At 40.1% G+C, this 13,791-nt stretch overlaps 1 protein-coding gene across 3 annotated transcripts in view; it reads left to right on the top strand.

Moving 5' to 3' along the window:
• Window positions 1–455: 455 nt before the first annotated feature.
• fkbp1b (FKBP prolyl isomerase 1B) overlaps window positions 456–13,791 on the top strand; it is a 38,155-nt gene continuing 24,819 nt past the window's right edge. For all 3 annotated transcript variants that reach the window (XM_041187732.1, XM_041187733.1, XM_041187731.1), the window contains exons 1-2: window positions 456–665; window positions 1,262–1,309. In XM_041187732.1, coding sequence (XP_041043666.1) covers window positions 629–665; window positions 1,262–1,309 — 85 coding nt within the window. In that variant the 5' untranslated portion in view covers window positions 456–628. The remainder of the gene's footprint in view (window positions 666–1,261; window positions 1,310–13,791) is intronic.

Genomic DNA, 13,791 nt, shown 5'->3' with positions numbered 1-13,791 from the left:
TTTTTGGGCTCAAGTCCTGGAAGTGGGACTTGAACTTGGAACATTGTGATCCAGAGACAAGACTTCTACCAAATGAACTGCAGCTGAGTGGAGGACAGCAACACCAGGGTGAACTAAATTTCTTGAAATATCGTTTCATTCTATTGTGTCCAGTACAGCACTCAGCAGCCCTTTCTCAAGATGGCAATGTTCGGTAAATTTAGAATAGGGCTCTCTCTTTCCTCTATGCACTTAGTGGAGTGCCAGGTTACCACTGCAAAGCCAACCTAACGCTGGCTGCAAGCAGCAAGCAAGCACCTTCCCAACTTGCTGGAGAGAGGGGGCGGAGACAGGCCACCTTCTCCCTCGCTGCCGATTGGCCCACAGCAAACAGCAACATTCCAATTCCATCTGGGGAAGGGCGGGGCTCCGGATGACTGACGGGCGTTGAGGACGTCACGCGCTCATTGACAGGCTAGGCTGGGCTCGGCTCTTGCGTGGTTGCAGCCACGCTGGGTGTGCGGCTAGAAGAGACGCTGCTGCAGACTGCACTGGGGATCGTGGCAATTTCCTTGGCGAAAGATATATTATATATATATATATATCTATCTAAAATAATATATATATTTGAAATTATTATTGTTTTAGAATGGGTGTTGAAATCGAGACAATATCACCAGGAGACGGTAATTCTACTATCCCGAAGGACATTTATTGTGCTTTAACTAGGTTTTGCATTGTAGCAAGCAGCCTTGTCTTAGTAGTCTAGACAAATTTGGTAGCAATGCAGTGTGTGTGGATTTTTAAATGGCATTTGCTGACAGCTGCGTAAAGGCTAGCACCGTACTATAAAGGAGAGATAACGACTGTGCGATTTCACTCTGTCTGGATTTTTATTAGCAGTATTGTTGCTTCTGTTGGTCTCCGTGCTGAAGGGAAATGATTTAGGCGTGTTCATATTTTACTGATTCTACAGAGCCTGTGCCTGAAAAAGGAATTTGAACTTTAGTTCCGGCAGCAGAAATCAAATCCTCCAAAGGCTTAAAGCCTGAAGCCAAGCACTCATCGCGGACTAGTCATAAAATGTAAAATCGTAGATCCAATGTAAAAGGCACTCCAACGTTTTAAGCAACTAATTTGACACCATTTTTTTTTCGAAAGTTAACGTGGTTTTGTGCTGTTCTTCTAAAACCATTTTAACATCTAGTTGTCCAACCTATTATAAAGAATTGTGGCAAACTCGTAAATATAAAATGCACTAATTTCCTATCTTTTTCTTTAGGCAGGACATTTCCGAAAAAGGGACAGACATGTGTTGTTCACTATATAGGTAATGTATACTATGAATCATACATTTTCAGTTTGATATGAAAAGAATGTCACCAGTGGGAGGTAATGGGCATTGCAGCTTTCTGAAGGTAGTGTCTGTGATAGTGTTTTCGGAGTCTATTTCCGTATAGAACACAGTAGTAGGGCCTTGAATTTACAGTCGTTCCCACAGAGAGTTCTTGATTTTGAACAAGCCATCACAGCAAAATTCTGAGAGGTGGCCAAGTACTTTCTCGCAGGGAGGAAGGGAAATTTGCAGGAAGAGTTCCTCTCAGCTGCTCTTGTGTACCTCTTGGCTGCTGATTTTAGAATGGCTGGCAGAGTCCCAGGAGCAGTTCACTCATCCAGCCGGAGATAGTGTATGGCATGAGGCGATGCAACAAAGGAGAAAAATGCCTTAAGGGAAAGGGAGTCTTGTTAAATATGTACAGGCAACATGATTGAGCAAACTATTAATGCCACAGGTATTGCATTTTTCTGTGTGAAAGAGTACTGTGTATATTTCAAATTCTAACTTATTTTTCTGTCTTTCAATTAATGCGATTATGATGGTAAGCAGAGTTCAATATCTCAAGGTAAAATAGGCTTTGGTATGGTGGGTGTGACTTCTTTTAAAACATAATTTGTGAGCACTGACAGTGCTATTTGCTTTGTGTTACACATAAAATGTGTAACTTTGTAATAGCCAAAATATCTAGTTGAACAAATAAATATACAATATATAATCTGTGATCATAGATTAAGTGCTGTTTCCTTTGTGTTACATAATGTGCAACTTCGTAATAACCAAAATGTCTGTCTAAATGGAATAGTTGATAGAACAAATAAATATACATGTAAAATTGTAATGATTACTTCCCGTTGATCCATCATGCAGTAATTTGGCATTGAAACATTTCTAACACCATTACAGTACTTTTTACAACAGGAGCACAGTGGTTTACAGAGTGACAATTATACAATTGTTTGAAATACCTGTAGGCTGTATTGGACTTCTTGATGTAATGCAAAGCTCTTCTATATCGGCTTAAATAGGTTGACCAGTGAGATCTTTCTAGCGTGTTTTTAGCATTCCACTCTTCAGATGTAAGGTACAAATAACTTGGAAGCTTCTTTCATTTTGGAAAGGTAGTCTCATCAGATAAGCTGGTGCTTTCTTATAAGCTGTAAAATTAATGATTGCAGTCTTGCCTGGCTCACTTTGTTCCTTACACTGTTTTGCCATGTGACCTTAAATCTTAGACTTTGGTCAAAAGTCTCCCCCTTTATCAAGTTCCTTTAAAATTGAAAACTGGATGTTAAATAAAAGGACAACATAACTCTGAACATTTCGTAGAGTTTCGGAAGAATTTCCCAGCATCTCATTTTGTATACAAACCTCAAGTGAGGTTAGCTCCAAGATGACAGTTCGTGATGGGTGATTGGAACCAAGTTGTTTCTCTGGGGGAGTTTTGGTAATCACTTAATTGAGCTAAGCAGATCTGACATACTTTAGCCTGGTTCACTAATGGGATCTAGATGGATTGTTACTTGATACTGGCAGTCTTGCAAGCCAACATTCTTAATAGGTCCAAGTAAGTTGTCCAATTTTAGCTGATTAAAGCCTAGTTGTACACCTGTGCACTTGAGTGTCTCAGCTCAACTCTTGCTAACCTGGGTTTAAAATTTCTCAAATTAGAATTGGTTAATTAATTTGTACCTCATGTAGTTGAAAGAGGGAGGAAAGTTGCTCAGTTACTACGGAACATCTTGCCCTGCTTTGAATAGTGCCACATGATCTTTATTTCTACCCAAACAGTCAGACAAGTGCCTTGGTTTAGCACTGTCACCCAAAAGACCCCACCTCTGGTATCGTAATGCTACCTCAGTATTGTGATGAAATTTTGTGCTGAAGTCCCTTCGCTAAGGTGAGAGTACAACTGACAACAGCCAACACTGGAGTCAATTGGTAGCAGGTCTGCCAGCATCCCTGGAAACGTCACAGACCTGAAACGTTGACTCTGTTTCTCTCTCCACAGATGCTGTCAAAGCTGCTGAGTATTTCCTATTTAGGTTTTAGATTCCCAGCGTTCGTAATATTTTGGTTTAGTATGACCTAAATTAGTCAGATTTCACATTTTCTTTTGCTTTCTTTTGTTATTTTTCCCTTTTGTGGTGATGTCAGCCTTCTCCCAAACAAGGAGTAGTTTTGAAATTGTTGCTGCTACAGTCTTTGCTGCTGTGTGTGTGAGTGCCTAAAGAGGGCAGGACCAGCCTTGGCTCTAATACGTCTTGGGATTGACTGGATAGCTTTCTCACATTCATCATCAAGTCTCAGCTGAGTAATAGCCAAGTGAGACTGAGAGTTCCAGTACCTGTAGAAGCTTTGGGGCATGAGTGAGGAGGTTGGAGGGGTAAGAGAGATAAAATTGGTAAGGAAAAACAATGACATACCTTTTTGATCTTTGCCATTGTCTCTTATGATTTATAGCTCAAAACAATTCTTCTACTTGTCACGTATGACAATCTTCTTCTGTATCATTAAACCATTTCATCTATTGTTGCTTTTGCATTCTTAAACTACTCAATGGTTCCAGATGCCATTGTCAACCAATCCTTCTAAAACTTCATTTTCTCTGGCTAACTTAGTGTTTCAGTGGAAAAATTGTATGATAATGAACTGTAGAGATCAGGAACGTTCCCATATTTTAATCCTGGACTCTGTTGTAGTAGCAGATCTTGGCCAGAACAGTTGTGGAAGCACTACAACTGTTTTTAATTGATTGGAACATCATCTACTACTGACACACAATTTTCCTGCAATCAGTTGCGCTCCTCAAAGTAAACTGTCAGAACTGTCAACTTGCATATTTTCCATCGCAACAGCCTCTTCCACCAGCCAGCTGAACTCACAGAGCTGGTGCGGTATAACATGGCCATCCTGACACTGAGCATCAGTTTGCAGGCCACCTGAATCCAGGTGCCATTGGAGAATTCAGGAAATGGAAACCAGGTCTTTTGTCATACAGAGAAAACTGGATCTGCTTTGTAAAACAGCATGCACCTGGCTTAAAGGCACATGATAGTGTGCAGCACATGGAGGATTGTTTGGTATTGCTGTCTGAAAACTAAGCTTTTAACAAAGTCTTTTAGCTTTAGTGCCCTTGGCTAGGAAGAGAAAAATTCAACGAGAGATTTAATTCTTTTTGTCTGGCATCAGCTTAAAAAGTGTGTGAACAGTGTATGAGGGTGGGATGAATCTCAACTGTGACTTTTCCACAGTTAAATGTATCTAGGATTACATGTATGGAATGGACATTTTGGTGAGATAGCGGAGGACTGTTGGTGGTTGTGGAATTGTACCTTATCATGTATTACCAGCTTCAGAAAGTAAGAAAAAAAAAACAAACCACATCAACCAAAAATTATCGTTTGAAAATTGTGGCATACTTAAACATTGCTCTCTTGAAGCACTTGACTCAGGATTGAGTTAGTTTGAAAACCCCTTGGTGTAAGTTTAACACATGTTCTTGGACCATTCCAACAACAGCAATATATGATTAATTGTTTTGATCTTTTAAGTCATGATAGCTTAACACTAATATAGTAATCTTAATCAGGAAGATTGACAGGTGACTTGCTCTCAAACTATAGCCAATGCTATTCCTGAGCTAGTTGCTACGAAGGGTCCAAATCTTGCCCCTAAAGGGAAATGTCTGAGCTGCATTCCCCATATCCTGCAATGGCAGGTTCAAAATTTAGAAACTTGCTGTGTTTTGAACTAAGATTTTTGAAAGTTACCCTGATCCAAGAAATAGTCAAAATGTAAAGTTAAAAATTGTTTTACTTATTCTGCCTTTTCCATATGTTTCAATGCTTCTCTGTTTAATTGACTTTATGTTTACCTTACATTCTTCATGAGTTTCTTTTATGCTAAACCCATGGTGTTTTATTTAACTTTTTCATTTTTTCTTTAATTCCCATTTATATATTTCCTGCTATTTGTATTTCATTTTTTTTCCTGTTCTCTTTAATTTGAGTGCTCTCGTTTTTTCCTAAAACTCATGCCTCTTACCAGATGCCTAATACTCAGGGCCAAAATCCTGGAACTCCCTAACAGCAGTAAGGGTGTACCTTCACCACATGGGCTGCAACAGTTCAAGAGGATGGGTCATCACTACCTTCTCAAGGACAATTAGACGTGGGCAATAAATGCTGCCCTTTGCCTGCGGCACCCACATCTCATGACTGAATGATTTTTTTTCTCTTGTATTTCTAGTCTAACTTATTCACTGAGATAGCAGGGGTCAGACATTAAAATTGAAAAATATGCACTGAAGGATCACTTATAAATTCCAGCCTTATTGCTTGCATATTTTAGGACACTATATTTATGTGCTTATTCAGGACTTTTTTTTTTAATAACATTAGGTTGATTTTGAAATAATGGCCAACATTTTCCAAAATGTAATAAACTAAGTACGGCAATGAGACCAAATTGAATTACACTCAAGTTTCCTTTCATTCTGAAGTGAACCTTTTCTCCTCCCCTGCTTCTTTGTTTCAGTCATTCATCTAAAATAAACTCATCATGTGCTGAATTTTATGGATAATCTGAATCAGTACAGTATGGCAAAGTGCACCAATACATGGGGCCCCAGTACTTGTTCTGATTTTAGGGTGTTTAGACTCAAATTGTAATGATCTTGAATCAAGTACAGGATAGTTAACCACATTGGTGAATCTAACCTTGAATGCTTAGTGCTCTATGCTCGCTCATGCCCAACGCTCATACATAGCACTATAGCTACACAGCAGTAAAGAAAGCAGCAAAGGCAATAACACCATCCTTAATCTCTTGCCCATGAGTTAAAATGCTAAGATGTTGTGGGAAATAATGTGACTCTGAGCTTCGTAAGTAATTCCTTACTTTGAACAAAAACTGATCATGGAGAGTACTTGTAACTATTGGAATGTTTTGAAAGAGTGACCTCCTATTTTAGTTTAACTTCAATTTCTTTTATTCATTCAAGGAAGTAGGCACCTCTGGAAAGTCAAGCGTTTAATGCCCATTCTTAATTGCTCTTGAGAAGGTGGGGTGGTGAGCTGCCTTCTTTAATACAACTGAGTGGCTTGCTGGCCCATTGCAGTTGTTAACCACATTGCTGTGGATCTGGAGTCATGTGGGTCAGACTGAGTTAAGGATGTCAGCTTTCCTTCCCTAAAGTACCTTGGTGCACCAGATGCATTTTTATCACGATCCAGTAGTTTCCTGGTCACTATTGCTGATACTAGCATTTTATTCCAGATTTATTTGATTAATTGAATTTAAATTTCCCAGGTACCATGATGGAATTTGATCTCTTGTCTCTGAATTGTTAGTCTCTGGATTACTAGTTGAGTGACATACTCACTATGCTACCCTTAAGTACAATTGTAACACAATTCTTGTTGAAAATTTCCATAAAACTAGTAGGCAAAGCAGGAATACACATTTTTGCAGCTATCACTGTTTTTAATGTACTTTTGCCCAACTTTCTTGTCAATTTTGGAAGCACAGGTTCTGATACCACATTGCTGGTTGCAATCTCCTGCTCAAAAAAATGGTTATTTCTCATGTGTGAGCCTCAGTAGGCTTTTGTTCAAGTGACATTAAGCAGGATTCAATGGATAGCAATCAGGAATAAGACATCTAGTGATTCTACCTCTCCCTAGGGGCCCAATGTAGCATCCTAAACACAACTGTGGTCAAGGTAGCAAACTCCTGGTAGACTTGGGATCAAAGTTGTGATTTTCTATTCTGACATCATGCTATTGTGAAGAGTTCTTCTGTCCATCAAACTATCAGGATGCTGCTTAATGTACATTCTGATATGCTTCTCTTTTAAACATAACATTTTTTCTGTCTTTGGATTCAAAAAGTTTGATTTGTTCTCTGTCTGACCAGCATCAAAAAAAGTAGATATTAACCATTCCCTGCTGTAATATTTTAATACTTTATCAGATTTTGATCTGCAGAATGCAAGTCATAAAATGTAATCTGTGTTCATTCAGATATGCACCTGACCTTGGTTTGGAATCCTAAAATAGTCAGTACATAACTGTGATCTCAATCGTTTATTGGATTTTCACCAAGCTTGATCATTGACTTTCTGTCATCAGATTCTGGCTTCCTTTTGAAACTGAGATGTTGGAAATTGTATATGAATCTACATGTATCTTGATGAAGACTTTATATGATCAGTAATATTTCTAACCAATAAGTTAAGCAGTTATTCATCTTATTTGATCACTTGCTTTATGTTGTGGTTGTTCTCCATAAAATCTGATTGTTATTTAGGAGTATTTTGTTGAATAGTTAACATACTTAATCAGTGACTTCGTTTTTTAAGAATGGCCCTGTAATGGGAACTCTTGAATTAATCCCCCTTCATCTACAAGCAATAGAGGCCCACACCAAATTTTCAATAGTAGCAGGTTTTCTCAATATTGTATAAGCTGTTTCCTCTCTCTGATTTCAGCCTATTACAATAGTGGGTATAATGGAAATTTGCTTGTAAATGCCTTCAGTTGAAACTGTACAGGTTAATGCGTTTTATAAAATATTCCCTTGTGACTATTAAAATGCAGTTGTTAACCCATATAAAATAAATGGCTAAATTCATGCATAAAGGGATATAAAGTGAACATGTTAAATAGTCAGCCACCAAAATAATTAGATTCAGCCAAGTCACCTCATTTGGGTTAAAAATGAGCCCATTATCAGATCTAGTGATTTCAGCCATTCATCTGTAGTTGCCATTTGAAAATGGTGCAAAAAGGGGAACTGCATGCTATTAACCCCAAGACTATTAGCAGGTGGAAGGAAATGACTCACATTGGGCCACCTGGGTTTGCATTTTTTTTTTTTGCAGCTCACCCACTGTTTAACGACAGGATTGATTCTAAGCAAAATAAAACCAATTACTTTTATGGCAGTCCCTTGAACATTCAAGGATTCACACTGTAAAGGTATGTTAATCCTGGTGTACAATGTACAGTGAAGTGTCATTATCTTTTTCAGTTCTCAGCAGAGGGAATTATGCTTAGTACTGCGGGTATTGGGAAGATTGTTTTTAAAACATATTTATTGAATGGTGAAGAAAATTTCCCTTTTTATTGCGAGTATAAGAACCATTTGTTTTATTTAAATAATTAGAAATTAATTATAGACAGATACTTGTATGAAACTGGCGTTTGAAATGTGTACTATAGTCCAAGTACAATTTTTATTTTCTTGCTATATACATTTAATTATTCAGCTTTCACTATTTTGTGAGGCAAGCCAGTTTGCCCACAGAAGCTGCTGTTTGCTAATGTAATTAGACAAAATTGGTCGCTTCCAGTATCATTAATTTTACGTCTGGTGCAATGTGAGAACCAAATACTGAACAATATGTTGCATTTTAACATGGAGCAGCATAGGCCCATATTTCCCTCACTCTGTAAATCTGTTCACTTTCATAAATTCCCTTATTGTGTCATCCCCTGAAGTGATTTCTTCCTGTTTGATAAATACTGATATGCAAATAATGAACATAGAAGCAAAACAAATTGTGTAAGGTGTTTGCTAATGCCAGTAATGTGTTGATTTTTCTTTTGCATAGAAACAGTTTGTACTTTCCACAACTGGGTCTTGCAAACAGTTCAAGTCTTGCCAGACCTGACAACAATTTTCAAATGAAGGTTCAGCTTTCTGAGGTATATTCTCCCCTTTGGTGTAAGACTGAGGGGGAAAAAGATGTTAAACCATCTTTATAAACCAATGCATGCTTTTTTAATGGTGATTTAGTTCAACAATTTATCTTCGAATGTACACAAATCTTCAAATCTGCCAAAAACAATCTAAACCCAAAGGAAGGAGACCCCCCACTTTTAAGATAAATTAAAATAAAAATTGTACTTGGACTGTAGCACTTTTAATTTTCAGTGCTAGAAAGGTTAACCTGCAATTATTAACACTTTTAATCACACATTTAAAGCATACTTAGACTGAAATGGACAAAGCTTAACTTTCTTTGAGTTTAGATTGCACCTATCATGCAAAACCTTCCAGTGTTGAAGCAGTCTTTTTTTATTCATTTATGGGATGTGGGTGTCGCTGGCTAGACCAGCATTTATTGCCCATCCCCAATTGCCCTTGAGAAGCTGGTGATGAGCTACCTTCTTGAACCGCTTCAGTCCGTGTGGTGTAGGTACACCCACAATGCTGTTAGGGAGAGTGTTCCAGGATTTTTGACCCAGCGACAGTCAGGACAATGAGTGGTTTTGAGAGGATCTTCCAGGTGGTGGTGTTCCTGAGTGTCTGCTGCCCTTGTCCTTCTAGATGGTAGCAATTGTGGGTTTTGGAAAGTGCTGCCTAAGGGGCCTTGGTGAATTCCTGCAGTGCATCATGTAGATGGTACACATTGCTGCCACTGCACTGGTGGTGGAGGGAGTGAATGTTTGTGGAAAGGGTACCAATCAAGCGGGCTGCTTTGTCTTGGACGGTGTCAAGCTTCTTGAGTATTGTTGGAGCTGTACTCATCCAGATAAGTGGAGAGTATACTATCACACTCCTGACTTGTGCCTGTGGACAGGCCTGGGGAGTCAGGAGGTGAGTTACTCAATGCAGGATTCTTAACCTCTGACCTGCTCTTGTAGACACCGTATTTGTATGGCTAGTCCAGTTCTGTGTCTGATCAACGGTAACCCCTAGGATGTTGCTAGCAATAGTGAAGTGCCATTTTTGTGGACCTAATAGAAGAGTGGTGCATGTCTGACAGCAACTTTTGGATTCCCACATTTAAACATGCATCTGTCCTCATCTGAAGTTTCTGTAGAATTTATGCATAAATAAGAGTGCCATTAACCATGTGGACAAGGACAAAATCAGAGACGAGAGTCATCAATACAAGATAGTCATGAAGAAATCCAATAGGGAATTCAGACTTCTTTCTTCAGATAGTGGTGAGAATGTGGAACTCTCTACCAACTTTTTCACACAGCGAGTTGCTTTGAGAAAAAGCTTCCTCACACAGCAAGTGGTTAGGATCTGGAATGCACTGCCTGGGAGTGTGGTGGAGGCAGGTTCAATTGAGACATTCAAGAGGGAATTAGACAGTTGTTTCTTTTCAAGTAATGCGCAGGGCTATGGGGAGAAAGCAGCAGAATGGCACGAGGTGAAATGCTCATTTGAAGAGGGTATGCAGACACGATGGGCTGAATGGTCTCCTGCACTGTAACAATTCTTCTGCGGTATGAATGGTTGGGATGAATAATATAGATGCACTTAAGTGGAAGGTAGATAAGCAGATAAGGAAGAAGCAGTAATGCCAACACCACCAATTCATTAATTAGCAGACTAACTTTTTAAAAATCAAAAGATTTGGTATAAAAGCTGAGTTGCTTTTTTTTCTCAAAAGTAAACCAATATAGATTGGTTCATACACCTCAATAGTCGCTTATTTGATCTTAAACATATCAGAGTACTTTACACCCAAGGGGAGACCAATATAATTTTTGTAATGAGGTCTAATATCAGTGACCAACAAGGGGCCAATCACCGATCTTAACCAGCCACCCTAAATCAGGCTATTTTTCTGGCATCCAGTCTCTGGTTGGACATTCTTTAGGCATCTTTGTGAAGCAGGATGTTGGTCACTGAAATTACACCTCATTACAAAAGTTGTCTTACTTGCTGATGAAGAATCTAATGCCTGATTTAAGACCCCTTTAGAAAACTGGGATGCTGAGACATCATGGCTGCTCACACCAATTGGGGTCTCTGTTGGGAGGCTTAATGTGTTTCCTTTTGTGGGAGCATTCACCCGTGGGGGTCTATGAGAAGTCTCTCTCGGAATGCTCAGCAGTCTCTTTCACCCCTGTCTTTACATCTCTTACCCCAAGTCTCTTTCTCCATGCAGCTCTCCTGCAACCAATTCTGGGCTTCGGAGAGCTGCACCTGGCTACTCGGGATCAGTGTTTTCCCTGACTCATTTATATGATCGAGCCTGGGATTCCACATCCCCCCCCCCCCCCCCCCCCCCCCGCAACACCATCCTCCACCACCGCCACCTGCAATCCTCTCCTCCTCCTCAAAGCTTCTTAACTGCTTTGTGCACCAGGGTCAAATGTTCCAAACCTGCCGAGGGTCGCCAGAACCTTTTTCTCCAGCTTCAGTACAAACCCTGGGACCATGTGCTATGTCACCCCATAGCTCAAGCAGAGTGTTAGCATGTTGTGCAGAGTACCTCATTGTACATAATTGCTTTAGGCTCAACAAACTAATGTGCTTTTGCAGGCCCACTTTGAGTTTCCTTTCTGGTTCCATCCGAGTGCAGGCGCGTGCTGAGGTGCGAGTGATCAGGTCCACGCGAGCAATCCTGTACTGGGTACACATGCGGGTTAGGACAATTTAAAATTTCAGTATTTTCAGAGCCTGAGAGGGGGAAGAGGCTGAATTTGACTGAGAAATTGCAGCTCATGCAGTTAATTCATAAGAGTTAGCATGCTTGAAGAATAGAATAGAGGCTTGAGTTGATAATAGCTGAGGAAGGATGAGGAAAGGCTCAAATGGAGGATAAGTGCCAGCAAGGATTGGTTGGGCTGAAAGATTATACAATATAGATCAGTGTAAAAGCATCGTAATGCCAGTACAGGACTATGTCCAACCTTGGATGACGATGCTTGGAATATTTTAAGCAATTAAATTTTAAAATGTCAGCACAAGGGCAGCAAATTCAGTGAGATGTACAATTGATCTGAAGTCTTGCTGAAAACAGGAGCATGGGAAACAGAAATAAGCCCATCGTCAACCCATTTAGTGAGATTGAGTACCAGCCAAGGCTGCTGCCTTCGTGATTCCGTTTCTGCATGATCTTGGAGTTATTCTCAAGTTGTTGACTTTTCTTTTAAGCCCTTTCATGCTGTATGGGTTTCTGAGCTGAGGCTGATGTGCTTGGCAATCGAGAAAGCCTTGACTTGAACTCAGCTCATGGGTCACCTTACAGAAGAGATCCTGAAAAGATATTCTTCATTGTCATACATGTAGCAAAGGAGTTGGATTCTTGGTTGAAAATCAGTGTTTCGAGATGTTATGTGCAGCATTGTTGATGCAGTCTGTTTTCCTCATTATATATTATTTATAGTCCGCTCAGAAATGGGACAGCTCATTACCTGTGTGGGAAGCATAAAACTGATCTTCAGTGGAGATTTTTGCTGATTGGTTGGGCAACATTACCAAACTAGTGAGGCACACATATGATGAGAAAACTCAGATGCACCTGCCAGTATGCACTATCAACAAAATGTACTGAAGGAATTCAACAAGGCTCTTTAGACAGCACCTTCCAAACCCATAACCATTACCATTTAGAAGAGTCCTGTTCAAAAATGAAAAACATTAAACCTAAAATGTAGAAAATAAAGGCCAATCAGTTAAATCAAATATAGGAGACACATTAAAAATATATTACAATTTACAAATGACCTATTGATAATTGTTGCTGCCTAAAATAGGAAGTGCAGGAGTCTTCATTACATTTGGGTCCATTAATAACTTTGAAATCCTGTGAGCTACAGAAATTCTCAAGTTACTGATGCGGGGCACCTGCATGCACTGAAGACCATGTTTGCATATTAATTTTTTTTTTATTCATTCACGGGATGTGGGCTTCGTTGCTTAGGCCAGCATTTATTGCCCATCCCTGGTTGCCCTTGAGAAGGGTGATGGTGAGCTGCCTTCTTGAACCGCTGCAGTCCATGTGGTTAGGTACACCCACTGTGCTGTTAGGGAGGGAGTTCCAGGATTTTGTCTCAACAACAGTGAAGGAACGGCGATATATTTCCAAGTCAGGATGGTGAGTGACTTGGAGGGGAACTTCCAGGTGGTGGTGTTTCCATCTATCCCATCTATGCCCTCGCCCTTCTAGATGGTAGTGGTCGCGGGTTTAGAAGATGCTGTCTAAGGAGCTTGGTGAATTTCTGCAGTGCACCTAGTAGATGGGGACACATTGCTGCTACTGTGCTTTGGTGGTGGAGGGACTGAATGTTTGTGGATGTGCCAATGAAGCGGGCTGCTTTGTTCTGGATGGTGTCAAGCTTCTCGAGTATTGTGGGAGCTGCGCTCATCCAGGCTAGTGGGGAGTATTCCATCACACTCCTGACTTAAGCCTTGTAGATGATGGACAGGCTTTGGGGAGTCAGGAGGTGAGTTAGTCATTACAGGATTCCTAGCATCTGACCTGCTTTTGTAGCCACCGTATTTATATGGCTAGTCCAGTTCAGTTTCTGACCAATGGAAACCCTCAGGATATTGATAGTGGGGGAGTCAGTGATGGTAATGCCATTGAACATCAAGGGACGATGATTAGATTCTCTCTTGTTGGAGATGGCCATTGCCCGACACTTGTGTGGTGCAAATTTACTTACCACTTGTCAGCCCAAGCCTGGATATTGTCCAGGTCTTGCTGCATTTGGACATGG

Source organism: Carcharodon carcharias, chromosome 5 (assembly GCF_017639515.1).
Source record: "Carcharodon carcharias isolate sCarCar2 chromosome 5, sCarCar2.pri, whole genome shotgun sequence".
Taxonomy (NCBI): domain Eukaryota; kingdom Metazoa; phylum Chordata; class Chondrichthyes; order Lamniformes; family Lamnidae; genus Carcharodon; species Carcharodon carcharias.
The sequence above is the reverse complement of the archived record's forward strand: the minus strand, read 5'-3'. Positions and strand labels throughout refer to the sequence as shown.